The sequence below is a fragment of the Mytilus edulis genome, chromosome 10 (genome assembly GCF_963676685.1).
Source record: "Mytilus edulis chromosome 10, xbMytEdul2.2, whole genome shotgun sequence".
NCBI classification, from domain to species: domain Eukaryota; kingdom Metazoa; phylum Mollusca; class Bivalvia; order Mytilida; family Mytilidae; genus Mytilus; species Mytilus edulis.
In genome coordinates this window covers 60296279-60313468 of record NC_092353.1, presented here as the reverse complement: position 1 = coordinate 60313468, position 17190 = coordinate 60296279, and the positions used below count along the sequence as shown (strand labels likewise).

Below are 17190 nucleotides of genomic sequence, written 5' to 3'. Positions count from 1 at the left end.
TATTAGATCTGTATCACTTTCATAGTAAAAGTATTAATCAACGGTGAACTCAAGAAATGCATCATATATATATAATGACAGTACTCAGGCTCTGCTTACTGAGCTGAGGATATTCTCAAGAATTTGTTTTTTAAAAGCAAGGCAGTATCGACCCAGGGCTACAAAATCAAGTTAACATATTAAAAGTGTATGTTCGTGTAGCCCTTTTATTCGGAAAAAGCCTATTCTAAGTTTGGGATATGCAATTTTGGACTTCTGTTTTTTAATTTGATTTGGGGTTTGGTATTTTTTTACAGGATATATCTTCATTAGGGAACAATCAAAACATAATATATGGAAGAAATAACACACAGAGATAAAATCAATTTTTATTATAAAAATAACCCGGATCAAATAGTTTAGGTCGATTTTTCCAAAATACATATTCATACATATTGGTTAATGGCTTATACAGAAAATATCGGTCTGTATTTTGATATACCAAAATTATAACTCAGTCTGATGTGGACTCATCCAACAAATTAGAAACAAAAAAGAAAGAAAGAAGAAAGGAAATATAACCCATAAAAAGTAATTAACAATTATAAGAAATAAAACATATGTTATAGATAAAATCCCTCTTGAGTCTATTGTCTTGCATCTTCCCCCCAGATATAAGACAACCATGCAGTACACGTTATTTGTGGTGTGTATCTGCTCTTCTATTCAATTGTCTATACTGGTATCTTTTCCATTTTCTGGCCTCCATTCTCTTTTATTCTACAAGAAAAAAATGATGATCAAACACAATGTCAATATGAATATGGATTTTTTTTATATTTGATTTTAATATAATCGAACATGCTTACCAAAGCTATAATTAGAGTTTTGTTTTATCTAGATTAAGGAGTTAAGTTAAGAAATAATTTAAATTTGTCATAGCATGGCAAAAGAGTATTTAAGCATTTAAAATCCCGTTATCAAAAAGTAAAATCACAAACATACTAAACTCCAAGGAAATTTTAAAACGGAAAGTCCCTAATCAAATGGAAAAATTAAAAGCTCAAACACATCAAACAAACGGATAAACACTGTCATATTCCTGACTTGGTACAGGCATTTTCTAATGTAAAAGATGGTTGACAAAACCAGGTTTTCAAGCTAACTAAACCTCCCACTTGTATGACGGTCATTTAAAAAAAACTTAATGCTGTGTTGGTTTAATGATACATAAAATATCATAAAAACTGACACGTTGTTTCATAACTTATGTAGGTAATGAAATAGACGATGTATGTCAACATATACATATACATACACATATACCAATATAAAATATAATTCATCAATATTTTACCCCTTACTCTTTCATGTCGAGTTGTTTAATGAGCTAGGATAATAATAATAATATACAATTTTCAAAAACATAAATCGAGTGAGAATTCAAATCATGGTAATAAACAAAACAAAGATTTCAAAAACTTCACAATACAAAGACTTAGATATGTCATATCATAACTAACATTTGTACAACGTTAGATGTAAATGTGACCTCACAGTCATAGAAATATATATCGACAAAATTTCTCAACTTTATTAAGAACGATGAATAAACGAATCGATGGAGGGAATGACAGATTAGAGAATATTGTACTTCTACAATCGTAGTGTAAATCTACAGCGCATTATTTCATAAAAGGGTAACAAAAGTTGTATGCGCATGCGTGAAAATAAAATATCAATCTTAATATCATTTACCTGGTTTCTTTCTTGATCTTTTACATCTTTTTTTTTCTGTAAATACAATAATAAACATTAAATGCCGGTGACAGGCTTCATAAAATTAATTCTTATAGCTACACAAAATCTACATGATAAGAATAACTTGTTTTCATTTCAGTAAATATTTTTCTTCTTTTTGCAAAGTAAGTCTGCTTGTAACATAATACAGGTACTTGTTTTTAAAATCCACAGTATATCATTTTTTAAAGTTAAGCGCCCCAGCACACTGTGTAAATATCCGTGTTAATATTTCATGAAGCATTAAACCTATATCCCAAGTAGGAGTGCCTCGATATATAACGGAGGAAAATATCTGTACGGAATAGAACAGACATATATGGTAGTAGGACTATTCCTATGACATCGATTACGAATATTTTTTTCGAATTTGATATTTATATATCCTTTAAACCACAGAGATAATTGAACATCATCTCCTAACTTTTATTTGTTTAACAATGCAAAGTTTTATAAATAAAAAACTCTTTATATGATCCTAAAGTTTGTAAGATTTACATAAAACAAATTCGTGCCATATTAAACGGGCCCTTGAAAGTGTGTTAATAGCGTTTTCATCTATGCCTTTAGTTGAAGCAAGTGTTCCCTTACGTGTGGTATAATCAACCACTGACTGATATGTCCATTACACACGATGTTAGTTATTACACCCAGGATAAATCAATTTTATCAAGAATCATGCTAAATTTCAGTCAGTTAAAGTTTTGTCGTTGTTTGCTGCCGCCCTGATTTAAATGTGATTGCTTTTATCACTGCGTCGTCCGTGAGGATTTTCGTCACTCCTGTTCAAAAATTAAGATTTTTCAATTTAATCCATGTAGTAAACTTTAAAGATTTACCATAGTTTTCGAAAGAAAAACGTCCCAATGTTAAATGTATGAAAAATCTATTGATAATTATTTCAAATCAATTGTAATTGCTTATATCCTAATAACAAGAAAAATCCTTACAAATAATTAAACGTCACTGATGAGTCTTATGTAGACGAAACGCGCGTCTGGCGTGCAAAATTATATTCCTGGTACCTTTGATAACTATAAGGAGTTAAAAGTCTTGTTTCGTAAAAAGACATTTGTTTCATTGACACTCATACCACATCTTCTTAATCATTCTGAGAGACTTAGCCGTGTTATATAACATTTTGCAGTATATAAATAATTGAACCCTACTGCAATTTCAAAAAAGTATATCTGAACATTTTGTGTTTGATATTTGACTCCATAAAGTATATGACATAAGGAAGTTGATTAAATTGCGTATATAGTGTGAATATTATATACTTCTGTATAAACATTTAGTATCGATGAAACAAGTAACCGGTTGACTCTACTGTAAAGTAGTTCATAAATAAAGGAGTTCACCATCATTGGAATATATCGGCAAGTAATTTCTTATATTCAGAAATAAAATCATATATCAAGCCTTATTTGTTCTCAAGTTTCATTAAAAATTGTCTGTAATTTGCGTTTAACGCCGGTATATCTGTATATTGCACGTTAAAGTGAAATTCGTATGTATTACCTTGGCAAACCCAATGCAATACATTTATTTCAAGAATAGTTTTCCCCTGTATTCATTTTAACACCGTACTTAGCTCTAAAATATGAATAACACTTTATGAATGTCTTGCTTTCAAAACATTCATCTTAGTCAATCGGTACAAAATGAGTTTGTTGTTCCTCCGGAGGAGACTAAAAATCGAGGAAGAAAAACAAAAATAAAAAAGGTTTGCAATTAAACCAACGTTTTGTACGATTCAAAACAGTCTCTGTTTATTGGTCAGATTCATAAATGTTATATGATACTCAAAACGAAGTTCCGGAATTGTAAACCTTTCTATTTTAGTTTTTTCTTCTTCGTTTTTTAGTCTCTCTGCCTTACCAAAAATTAAATACATGATTAGGTACGCATAATATATTAACTTTATAAATCCCGTATTTATAAATACCTGGACAATCAGTTAAACTGCATTTTAATGATTCTTCATTAGACCCTTCACAATATTTTCCACCGGCGGAAGGTAATGGGCTGTTACACGTACGATTTCTGGATTGAATGCCGTTTCCACACGTGGCTGAACATGTTGAGTTCACCCAAGAGCTCCATCCGCCATCAACTTCTAAATATAAACATTTTATTAATGGATTTATTTATTCTAATCATGAATAACAAAAACATAATCTTTACAGTTGTTACGTTGATTACCTTCATGCTTCTAAGGCAACCTTTTTTTATGAGTATGTCTTAAATGTCAGTTTTTGCAATTGTAATCTTCAAATATTTTTTTTTACTAAGATGATGCAAAGGTGTTATGGGTGATTTCATAGAATGTGTTTATCTATATCTATCTTACAGATGAAAAAAAAAAAGATTCGTATCATCTACATCCGATTTCACCTGGATAGATGCACGCTTGATAAAGCTAGTTGGTCTAGCGTAATATTGAGTTTATTTTCATCATTTTGTAAATATTTTAAACATTCTTATATTTACATACTAAATAGTGTGTTAAAATTACATTGTTAGGCACTCTATCTTACAGATGAACATGCACTTATGTAAATTTATATTATTATAGATTCCGGAGATAATCCTTCTGTTAATGATGATCTTAGATATTTGTAGTATTGTAAAAGAACATTCCTGACCCGGTGCAGGCATTTTTTAAAGTAGAAAATGATGGACCAAACATAGCCCCACAGCTAGTATGGCACTTCTTTCATCAAGTTACACATAATGTGAATAATAAATATTTGTGTATTTTTGAAGATCTAGTTATGTAAGAATTAAATAATGTGTTTTAGAAATTTACTCACACAAAAAAGCAAGTGATCGTCATTTAAAAGCAATAAGCGCTTGTGTGCTTGCTTATTTGCATAGTGAAATGGTTACTTCATGTTTTGACTGATTTTCGGTTTAAGGTTTAATCAAGTTGACAACGCATACAATTTGATATGACAGTGCTTAAGAACATGTTTGGTTTATACAGGTTTTCGGTTTACGCAGGATTCGGTTTAGCCATGTTTTACTGTAGTACAGAAAAAAGTATACAGTAATGACGAGTGTTTGTCCTTCTCTACCGGCACATCTATGAATTCAATTACTCTTCAAATAAAACAACTTAATACTTACTTGGACACTTTGATGCATTAAAACTGTTGATGTCAGTGGTTAAGTTAAAATCAGTACAAGTGCCAGAGATTCTCCCAATATTGGTTTGATTTGATCGCCATTCAAAAAAATCAGCCATTGTACAGCATATCAATGGGTTACCACGAAGTTGCCTACAACACGTAATTTTGAATATTTAAAAAAAGAATATTTTCTTTCTTCACCGTAACATTTGATTCCTTTCAAACTTTCAATGAAATCATTTTTAGAATACAGCTTGTGAAAACGAATAAATATATATAAAACTAATAACCTGATAGATATGATAGATACATAACATCAACGTCAAACCAAATAGTATTGAATGCCCCCCAAAAAATCAATTTGAGTGAACTTAAAAATCAATTTAATGCATTTAAAAAAGTACATTTGGGAAACATTCAAGTGATATCATATTTTTTCAAAGATTGAATTATACTTCACAAAGAAACAGTTTTTCATATAGCAATGGTACTCAAAATGAACGAAGATCTACATCTTTGTTAAATACATTAGCAGATACCGTTGTCAAATTATTTCCATCTATAGCATAATGCAACATCAGAAAAATATAAGTTATGCAGAACCATTTTAACCAGATGCGGTTTAAATAGTCGTTAACTTACATCAAAGAGAACAAGTTAATAAGTGATTGTTTTAAATAGATTTAACTTTTAAATAAGTTATCATACTAATGTATAAATGTTAGAAGTTTGATAAAGAACAGTATTTTTATTATCTGTTATTACTTCAACAAAAAATGGAAGTCAAATCACAATGATATGTACAATGATGTAGTATTATACAAACAGCTACGGTATACACACGTCAAGAAGCATATCGCAACGGTTATCGACCGCTATGACCTATATATCAGTTTTCCTTGGTACATGTTGCTTACGATTTTGTGCTTTCTTCGTGTCGGTTTAGTCCTATTTTCATTTATAAACCGCATTTTTTACAGTATCATATTACCAACAAGTGAACAATCGCATTAATCAATGAGACATTAGAAGCGTCATCAAATAATCTAATTTGAAAGCTTCCCTGTGATGTTCTTTTTTTTAATCTTCATGTGGCAGTTAAACAATAAACATGTTGTGTGGGAGTTTAAAATTAAATGTGCTATCTGAAAATCGAAGACTCGCGATGTGTTTAATAGTTATTAACTATATATATATACGTTCAGGCGTTACATTTTAAATATTCCAATTCGTTACTCTCGTAGATAGTCGTCTCATTGACAATCACATCATATCTTCTTCTTTCTATATCATGCAAAATAAAACAATAGTATTGATACTCACAAATGTTCATTGTCAAAGACAAAACAAAAAATGAAAAGAAATGTTACGTTGAGTTTAACCAATACTTTGGACCATTACCCCCGGAAATGTGAAAATATTAGAACAATTAAACAAGAGAAAAAAATCGAAAATTTGCTCTTTTAACGTCTAGCATAGAATGTCCTTGCATCGTAATATTATATTTTATAATATCAAACTGTATATACAAGTGTGGTATTATGATCTAAATGTCGTGTCAAAGCATTATTCGAAATAATTGGCCGATTAATTTGTATTAGAAATTGGTGTAAACTCATTTCATTTTGAGATTTTCAGAACTTACACGAGGATAAACAAATCTAAATTAGCATCTGACAGATCTGATTTTTATCAAGTGGCGATTTGTTTCTAGCATTTTGAATAATATCTGCACGAAAGAATAACTATTTTATACGTACAATTTAACAATTTGGAATGATAAATCCCTCTTATTATTCTATTTTGTCGATCGAAAAGGTTTGCATTTTTTTTATATCTTTACATCAATATTTGCATGTAGCGATACACTACTTACATTAATCGCAAAGACTGAAGATCAGAGAACGCACCATCTTCTATTCTAGAAATTCTGTTGTTGCTTAAAGATCTACAAACAAATGAAATATAATTTGTGCATGAATTCCGTCCTTCGGGCAATTAAAATAAGAAAAATAATCATTTATAATGTCAATCTTTAAAGAACTGAATTGTTCGGAAGTAGTACCGTAACTTTCTTTTAAAGGTCAGAAACAATAAAAGTATACCGATGAGCAAGCCCAAGTAAATCCATTCAGAAAGTACAAATCAATGCAAACGGCAGCTACTGACAAACGAGGAGAGGTTGCACTGATAATGGCTCTTGTTATGCATTAATCACCTCCAATGATAATCAACAAATACGTGATGGAGACCTCAAATACTTGTGTAGTGTCAACATCAGGTTCGGTTCTCATGTCGTTATAACTCATCCTAACTCATATTTGAGTTTGATGTCATCTTCTGTGCCGATATTAACAACACACGTATAAGGCAGAGACAAATATGTACTAGATATGCTATCTTTTCTTTTTAATTATGACAGGTTTAAGTGTTGCATTTCTAACATAAGAGTTCATCAGGAAAAATGAACATCCCATATAAAACTTATTCTTGAATTGATCACTGAATTATGAATGCATTTAAACCTTCCAATTATCATGACATAAATCATCATTAATTAGGTTAAATATTGTACACTTGCAGCGTAATTGTATTTATTATACAATTGGAAAGTTTACAAAATTAAATGTGCTATCTGAGAAAATTAAGAACTGTTTTTTTGTTTAGGTCACCCAGTAATGATATATTAAAAAAAAACGTAAAAACAATAAATTGAAGGATGAATTTCATCAAGACTTTGAACCCTTACCATTGGAAATGTGAAAATATTATTACTAGTATGGTATTTCCTTGCGTGGTTCCGTTTTTATATATTTGATTGTAAACATTCTTCAAGTAGGTGTGATTTTAAATATAAAACAAAGATGGTGTATGATTGCCAATGAAACAACTATCCACTAGAGACCAAATCACACAGAAATTAACAACTATAGGTCATCGTATTGCTTTCAACAATAAACGAATCCCAAACCGCATAGTCATCTATAAAGACCCCGAAATGACAAATGTAAAACAATTCAAACGAGAAAACTAACGGTTTAATTTGTGTATAAAAAATGAACGAAAAACAAATATGTGACACATCACCAAACGACAACCACTGAATTACAGGCTCCTGATTTGAGAGAGGCAGCTACATACAGAATGTGGCGAGGTTCAACATGTTAGAGGGATGCCAACCCTCCCCTAACCTTGAACAATGGTGTAACAGTACAACATAAGAACGAATTATAAAAATCAGTTGAAATAGGATTAACTCATCAGATGGATATAAATAGAAATACATATAACAGAACACAAAGTGAACGTGGACGGGTAAGTATTTTTTTTTAGTTTTTTTGGTAGTGAGTATGTGTAATATAGTTTCATTATTCGAAATGACTGCATGATTACACATTTAAATTCAAAATTGTCTTAGTATTATCACATTTGGATTTGCAGTATTTCTCTTATTAATCTATTTTGATTTGTCGATCAAAAACATTAGCAGTTTTAATTTTTACTTCCATGTTCGCTGTTTTTAATAAAGAACTTACAGTGAAATCACAGACTGAAGACCAGAGAACACATCATCTTCTATACTAGTAATTTCGTTTTCACTGATTTCTCTACAAAATAAATATATCGATATATCAGTTGTGAATATATTAAACGCTTTTAGCAAATGATAATAATAGAATAGAAATTAGTAAAAAACAAATCTTTAAGTAATTTAATTGTTTGGGTGTGGTACTGTTATTTATTTGTGTTTGAAACCTGTAGCAACAATAGTATATCAGTTATCAAATTATTTGAATTAATCTTAGGAAGTACAAATCAATGTAAAAAGCAAAAATTGAAAAGCGAGGACAAACCAGGCTGCACTGATAATTTCTCTTGATATTCATTAATCAATTCCAATGTTAATTAACCACTTTGTTATGATAACAACTTGAGTAGTGCCGACTTCGGGTTTCGGTTATCCGGTCATACGAACTCGTTGCGTTGCTTGAGTATGACTGATTTTTGATGTAATTAATTGAAAATAAATACAAAAAACAAAAAACAAACAAAAAAATATATAGGGAGACTATAGATTGCTGACAATAATTGCTTAAAACATCTGTTACAGTTAGGAATTATAAAAGATACATGTATCCAGGTGTTTTTTAAACAAAAAGTAATATATTAAGAATTTGAAAAAATCCAGGAAAAAATTGAAGTCAGAAATTTCCTTATTAAATGGCAAAATCAAAAGCTCAAGCATGTTAAACAAATGGAAACCGACTGTTATATTTCTGACTTGGTACAGACATGTTCTTTATGTATAAAATGGTGGATAAGACCTGGTTTTATAGAAAGACAAGACCAGAGTTCCAATGTATTTGATCTGACTAAAGGCAGTACATGAATAATTAAAAAAAAAATCTTTTAAGCTTTTATTATGATCTTACAAGAAATATAAGCATGTATTTTCCATCTCTGTTTTTTTCAATATATTGAAATTTCCAACACAACTATTGCCAAAAAATTGTGAGAAATTGCTAAAACATCAACCTTTGTTATCAAATGTATAACAATCCTTCAAGAAATGTAGGTGTGAGAGCGCAGATTTATAAATAAATATGAATTTTAATGGGGAATTACTTTTTTTTTTTAAATAGTTGATCCGCACTGATCTTCAAAGTTGAGATAGACATGACTGACATACTTGTTTCATACAATTAACATCATTATATGGCAATAATTGTACACTTAAGAGTTTCCTAATACAATTTTTCATCTGTAAGCAACAATAATCCTGTATAATCAATTGGCCAGCGCTGATTTTCGAACTCGTATAAGACATTGCTGCTATATATTTCACGAATGTGTCAATATAGATTTATAACGACCCTATGAGATAGTAGGCGTGAAATCGCTGAAATGCAAATATCTAGAAAACTTTAACTTGTAAGGAACATAATACTTTGAAATTTTTTGTTTAGCAATGATTTTCTTACTTGACCGGAATATAAGTGATATAAACTTAAATATATGAATTCCATCATAATCTGACAAGAATTGTATACGTTAAAGAGCTTACAAAACTAGAAGGACTGGTGTCTAATATGTCTATATCCCTGCATCGTGATACGCATTGGCAACTTATATAATTTAAAAATTAATCCAATAAGGAACTTAAATATTATCATTATAAATATATTAATTCTGCACAATTTTGTGAATGTTCATGACGACGGATTTGCTTCAATTGTCGTTACTACATGTACAATCGCGTCATCTTTTCCTGAAATGGACTTGCCGAATTAAGTGTCACATGTAAAACCTGTCAGCTCACCCTTCCAAACTACTTCGAAACTCAGCCGGTATTTTGTGGGGTATGTCTTGTTTAGTCTTTGACTTTCTATGTTTTGTTTTATACATTGTTGTTTGTTTTTTTTTTGTTTTTTTTTTGTTTTTTTTTTTTATGTATTTTGTCACATCATTGTTATTTATTTAAAACATAATTAAAGAACAAATACGATTTTTAGTTGTCATGTACTTACAATGAACGAAGTAATGTCAGTCTTGAGAATAATTTTGCATCTAATGAACTAATTTTATTGCTGTATAAAGATCTGAAAACGGAGAATAATCCTTTAAGCTGACATATTAATCAATAAATAGTGTTTATTGTGACATTAAAAAAAACAAACAAGATGAAAATATATTAGAAAAATTTAACAGTTGAACAAATTTTCTATACATTACAAGTTGGTTGACCGTTATTAAATATATGTTTCGCCGATGATAAAAGATATGTTCCTAATGTCGTAACTTCAATCCAGTATCATTTTCACGAATTTGACTCACCAAATTAGACTAATTACCAGGTTTGCACTAAAAGGAGCAACAAGACGGGTGTCACAAATGGTGAGGGATCTGCCTACCCTTCCAAAGCGACTGAGATGATCCCCAATTTTTGGCGGGGTTCGTGTTGCTTCGTCTTCAGTTTTTTATGTTGTGTTTTGTGTACTATTTTTTGTTTGTTTGTCTTTTTCTTTCTTAGCCATGGTGTTGTCAGTATATTTTCAATTTATGAGTTTGAATGTCCCTCTGGTATCTTTTGTCCCTCTTTTATACATGTTTGTTTCTGGGAGGGGTGAGGTGGTGGGTATCTGTGATCAAAGTGTAATCGTATTATTCGAAATATTGGCTAATTAAAAATATGCATTATCATTTGGCTTAATATCATCACATTTTTAATTTTCTGCATAATTTGTTTTTTTTTATTTTGTCGATGAAAAAGGTTAGAATTTTAGATATTTTCTTCCATATTTGCACTTGCAATTAAATACTTACAATGTTAACAATGACCCAAGATCAGAGAACGCACCATCTTCTATGGTAGAAATTTCGTTGTTGTCTAAACTTCTACACAAAAAAAAACAATATCATGATATCAGTTGTGCATACATTCACATGATTCAGTTGTTATGCACTCACTTAGTTTTTGATTGATTTTATTTTTTTCATATATTGTTGTTTATCTTTTGATGGTTTGTCGGTGTTTTTTGCCATGACATTTTTACATAATTTAATTTTGGATGTAACGCGTCTTCTGATTGGCTGACGTTATTTTGTTATCAGCCCATAGATATAATTTCGTCATGTGACCGTGACGTCATCAACGTTTTTTCATGGTTATCTCCGGTTTAAAATGGAATTTAGAATTAAATTATAAGAATTGACTGTAATATTTTTTCTGTCTATTCGAAATAACATAAAAAATGTGGTGCGCACTGTTAAATAACCCGCTACGCGCGTTATTCAGTGTGCACCAAATTTTTTATGTTATTTCTTTATAAACAGAAAAAATATTACAGTCATTCCTTAAATAACATATAGACAGACATAGACACAAAGTTACTAGATATGTTCTCATCTTTGAAATTATTGGTTTTTTTACTTAAGAGTTATCCAGAACAAATCAACTTCACATATAAAACATATTCTCATATTGATTTTTAATTTGTTAATCAGATAAATAAATGCATTATACCTCTCGAAGATTTATGCAAATTAAATAGAATAACATTATATCTATCCAAGATCTTATAGAATATTCGAATCGAATTGAACAACTTGTTAACTTGACTTTTTCATAAATATAATGACTATGGATAATCGCAAATGTTTTTTTTTTAGAGAAAATCAGTCATTTACTAAGTCGTTCACATATTGAAGGCCGATAAAATTAAATAAAAGGACCCTGGGATGAACAAACCCATCGCCTAAAAATAAATAATGCATCAAATGCATTATAATTTCGTGATTGCATTCACAAAGGAACAAACACGATGATTTTAAGTTGTTATGTACTTACAAGTCCTCAAGTAATGTTAATCCTGATAATAAATTGGCATCTATTGAATTAATTTTATTGTTTTGAAGAGATCTGAAAATGGAGAACAATTCTTAAAGTAGACATTCATCAATAAAAAGCGATTAAAATGATGTTGTTAATTGTTCATTTGATAACTCTTGTGGAATGTAGTCTAATTGGCAAACATACCACATTTTCATTTTTCTTATATTATGCCAAATCAAATAATGATATTTGCTAAATTTTTTTCGATTGTTTAAAATGGCACACAGAAATGTTATATTTCAATTGGTGAATTTCGTCAAGACTACCCATATCCTTTTACAGGTGATTAAAATATAATTATTAAACGAAATTATCACGTCGTTCCACTTCTATACACTTGATTGTAACATTTTCTCCAAGTATCTATGGTTTACTTTATTCTGTATACCTTTATGAAATTGTGTTAAACTTTGTATACAATTTTTTGTGTTTTTTTAAAGGGGTATGTGTATTACATGTTATAGGGGATATGTGTATAATTCGAAATAAATGGCTGATTACAAAATTTGAATTAGAATAATATATTACCATTTTAAATATTTACTTCCATGTCTGCACTTTGTAATGAAATACTTACAATCTTTCCAAAGAATGAAGATCAGCGAAAGCACCATCTTCTATACTTGAAATTTCGTTTTCGGTAAATGTTCTACAACAGCATATCCATAAGTGAAAATAACTGGTAGCAACAGCCGGTAAATCGAAAGTTAACGATTGGAAAGTTAAAATCATCACATCTGTCATAGATTTTAGTTTGATGTCGTCCATAAGCGCCGATATATTTACAAAACCGGTCAATGACAATTACGAAAGAATTCTTTGATTGAGTGTGGTTGATAAACATCTCAAACCAAAGAAATGGTTCATCTTTATTGCCTTGAAAAAGGCTTATTCTTGATATAAATAAACGCATAGAATCAGATTTACAAAACAAATATGCGGAGATTAGCGTACACAAATTGCATAAAACGTCTGTCATAATACGAAGTTATAAAAGATATATATAGTCGCCGTCACGTAAAATTGGTATGAAGTTTTTGGTTGGAAATGTTAAACTAACAACCACATTCATTCAAGATGACGTTTTTCAATTATCGGAATCAAATATCCTTCCAAAAATCAACTACTGTCCTACCTTTTATTGTGTTTGCACGGTAAAATCCTTGTGCCAATTTTACGTAACGGCAACTATAGATTTTCAATTTGTTTTAAAAAGAACGAAGTTTCAAAGCCAACACGTTGAACGTTTTTTGTCACTCCAATAGAAAATATTTTTTTTAAAGATTCAGTAAAACAGTATGCTGTCATATCGTACAAGAATTGAATGCATGCAATTTGGTTTAAAGAGGCATGACTATTGTCAGATAATTGTATGTTGCATTCTCCAAAGACATTGCTAATATCAATCAGATTGAATTGAGCCATTTCAATGATATTTTATATTGTGTCTTTCTATGTACTGATGCTACACTATTGTTTCAGATAACGGTGAAGGTTGGTACCTATCAAAACGTTTAAGACCGCTGCATTTGTTTGCAACTGTCCTAAGTCATGTATCTGATGATCAATAGTTGTCGTTTGCTGATGTGGTTTATAAGTGGTTCTCGTTTTATAGATTAGATCGTTGGTTTTCCTGTTTGAATGATTTTACACTAGTAATTTTTGGGGCCCGTTATATTTTATTTTTTTCAACTTAAAATATTTTATATCACTTCTGGTTGTGAACAATGTCGCTAAGGTTCCTCCCTGTGTTATTAAATGCTAATAAAACCAAGTGATTTGATAAGCAAAATATATCTTATATTTATATCTTGTGTTAGTTGCATTTTACAAAGTATTCATACGAGCACACAATACATATACATTATTCAGTGATCCTATATACTATATATAAACAATTATATAAGGAAGAAATTTTGTTTTGATATAATAAAACTAGTTTAAACCGAAAGTACAATGATCAATCATGGTCGACCTCATGGCTTGGCAAATAATTTCATGAAATGGTGCGTAAGTTATGACAGTCATCAAGTCACTTATCAAATGTTTAAATTTTAAAACTTAGAAAATTTTGAATATTTCAGGTAAGTAAAAATGAAGTATATAGAAGAGATTAAAGAAGGAGCTTTTGACATCTGATCTTGATTGATTTGTTAAATCATTGATTGATTGATTCTTTGATATTTAGATACTTTCGTATTTATTTAAGGTTTAATTCTCATAAAAAATAAATATAATCAAAGTTTTGATATTTTCCTCTGATATTTTCTCAAAAATAGACTATCTGGATGTGTTTCAATTTCATTTTTTTAGAACTGACAACATGTTCACAAATTTAGTTCTCTTTTCTGATAAATAAGAACATTTATAAATCACAAAACAAATCATTGGTATGACATGATTAAATGGATTATATTCAATATCTTCAATTTTATTTCCAAGTACAAGATTTTTAATACAGAAGACATGTTGATCTATATTTAAATACATGAATAGGTAATAAATTATTGACCAATAAGTTTTTACCCATTTACATTCAAAGAAAAATGAATATAGTTATCACATTTGGCACAAATCACACAATTTGGATTATCCGATATTTTCCAACGGTACAAAGTATGATTAGTTGCTGTAATGTTATGCAGTAATGTCAATCTAAACATTTTCATTCTATTATCTTTTAAAAAATTGAATGTAAAAGTAAGGTTCTTCTTTACAAATTAAGTAACTTTATCAAAAATGAAATAATTTTTCCATACATAGAATCCTACTTGGAGCTCTTTATTAGATTTAATTAAAATATTATATATTTCTTTGAATGAAATTTTGTCCAGATTGTAATACAATCCATGGCAATTTATCTTTATATCTTGTTGAATATGAATTTTAGTATTTGTTGATGTTTTACTCTTTATTTTTTCTTTCCAAGATTTGGGTATAGCTTTACGTAAAATACATGTTTCTGCTATCCAATTTTGTTTCCTTTTTAGTTTATCTAAGATTTTTTGAGAAATTTCTCCTTTATCGTCGATTATGTCATTGTAAAAAATTATATCTTCTTCTACCACATATTTAAAATGCAAACTTTTGCCTTGATTCTAAAATATGTAGATTTCCCAATATAACTTGTTTCCTGATATCTCTATAGTTTTCATGTTTTTTTTTGTCTTCCTGCCACCATTTTGAAATCAGCATTTTAAGATTTCTAGGTAGAAATTAGACAGGTTTTCTATGTTTTCTAATGATTTTTGAGAACCCAGATTTATTTCAAATATTATGTTTTTACCCCTAAGCTCACTGAAATAGTAGGTTGGAATAATTTTCCAGTTTGCCCAAGTTTCATCTGTATGTCTTTTAACCCAATTTATTTTCATTGCCTCAATATAAGAATCAAGATCTGTCATCTTGAACCCCCTTTATATCTTACTGTTCGTTGTAAGCCAAGGCTCCGTGTTGAAGACCATACTCTGACTTATAATGGTGAAGTTAAACAAATTGTATCTTGGGTAGAGAGTTGTCTCATTGACACTCATACCACATCTTCTTATATCTATTGATACAAATTAATATAAATATCTATCATCATTTGTACACTTGAGAGTACCTATAACACAATTTTCTATCAAATGTTACATTTCTTAGGAATATTTTTTCCTGGTAAAAACAATTAATCGGCGGCGATTTATGCACTTGTTCAAGACATTGCTGATACAACCTTCAGTAATGTGTCAATAAAGATAATACAAAATATGGGGTTTGCCAAGGGTCTGTGTTGAAGGTTGTTCTTTGACTTATTATTGTTAACTATTTATACATTGTGACTTAGATGGATGGTTATCTCATGTGAAGTCATACCACACTTTCTTGTTAATATTGAGAGCGCTCAATTACAACTTTCTACAAAAGCTTAATTGCAGGAGGCATACCTCCTTTGCAAATAGCTTTTGAGCATTGATATTTAGAACTTACAAAGAAATAAGTGATGTTAGTCCTGACAATGATGTGGCATTTATTGCACTAATCCGGTTGCTCGAAACATCTCTGAAAACGGAGAACAATTCTTTAAGGGGACATATTAATCAATAAATAGCGATTATAACAAAATAATAAAAATTATCCGGTACACACATTTTCTAAACATAATTTACATATGACACAATTTCATTTAGAATTGAATGCATACTTGTTGCGTATCGGTATTGTTATTGTTATCGTTTGAAACTGTCATGGATTTCATTCGCATTCTCCTTGAGCTGTGCATACCAATATTATGATCGATTGGTTGGTAATGTCTTTACGCCGCATCAGCACAAAAAAGCAATATCGACAAGACAAATTTTTCAAATTTTATAGTAAAAAACAGTTAAAAAGCAGACTAAAAGTCTTTCAATTTACTTAAATACATGGAAAAGACTGATTGGTCATTGCTTTCAGTTGCATCAGCATAAAAATGCAATATCGCTGCGAGATGTATTTCAAATGATAACAAAAAGACAGTTTGTAAAGGCTGATTAAAATCTTTTAAATTATTAAAACTTTAGATAATAGAAAAATAAATGAAACAGAACATTAAGAACTTATGATACTACATCGTGACACACACACATGCAGCTTATGGTACTACATCATCATATGAAAGGGCTCACGGATGTCACATGTATCATGATATCACAAGCGTATAGTTTTTCATTATACATAGTAAGGAGAAAATGGTTATTATTTATGATATCCATAGCTTATGATTCTACATCATTATATCGAAGAGATCGTGATTCTAAAAGAGAGACCAAAGATACCAAAGGCACATTCAAACTAATAAGTTAAACATGAAAAATAGAGAAAAGACCAACAGACAAACAACAGTACATAAAACACAATATAGAA

General features: G+C 29.9%; 1 protein-coding gene across 3 annotated transcripts in view; it reads right to left on the bottom strand.

The window, feature by feature from the left end:
* Positions 1-354: 354 nt before the first annotated feature.
* The window catches only part of LOC139491605 (leucine-rich repeat-containing protein 70-like), a 34571-nt gene continuing 17735 nt past the window's right edge, over positions 355-17190 (bottom strand). For 2 of the 3 annotated variants that reach the window (XM_071279370.1, XM_071279369.1), the window contains exons 3-13: positions 16276-16347; positions 12884-12955; positions 12262-12333; positions 11238-11309; positions 10442-10513; positions 8450-8521; positions 6790-6861; positions 4912-5063; positions 3728-3898; positions 1738-1773; positions 355-759 (exon numbers count right to left, since the gene is read on the bottom strand). In XM_071279370.1, the coding sequence (XP_071135471.1) occupies positions 755-759; positions 1738-1773; positions 3728-3898; positions 4912-5063; positions 6790-6861; positions 8450-8521; positions 10442-10513; positions 11238-11309; positions 12262-12333; positions 12884-12955; positions 16276-16347 (868 nt within the window). In that variant the 3' untranslated portion in view covers positions 355-754. The remainder of the gene's footprint in view (positions 760-1737; positions 1774-3727; positions 3899-4911; positions 5064-6789; positions 6862-8449; positions 8522-10441; positions 10514-11237; positions 11310-12261; positions 12334-12883; positions 12956-16275; positions 16348-17190) is intronic. The other variant, XM_071279371.1, reaches the window with a different exon arrangement.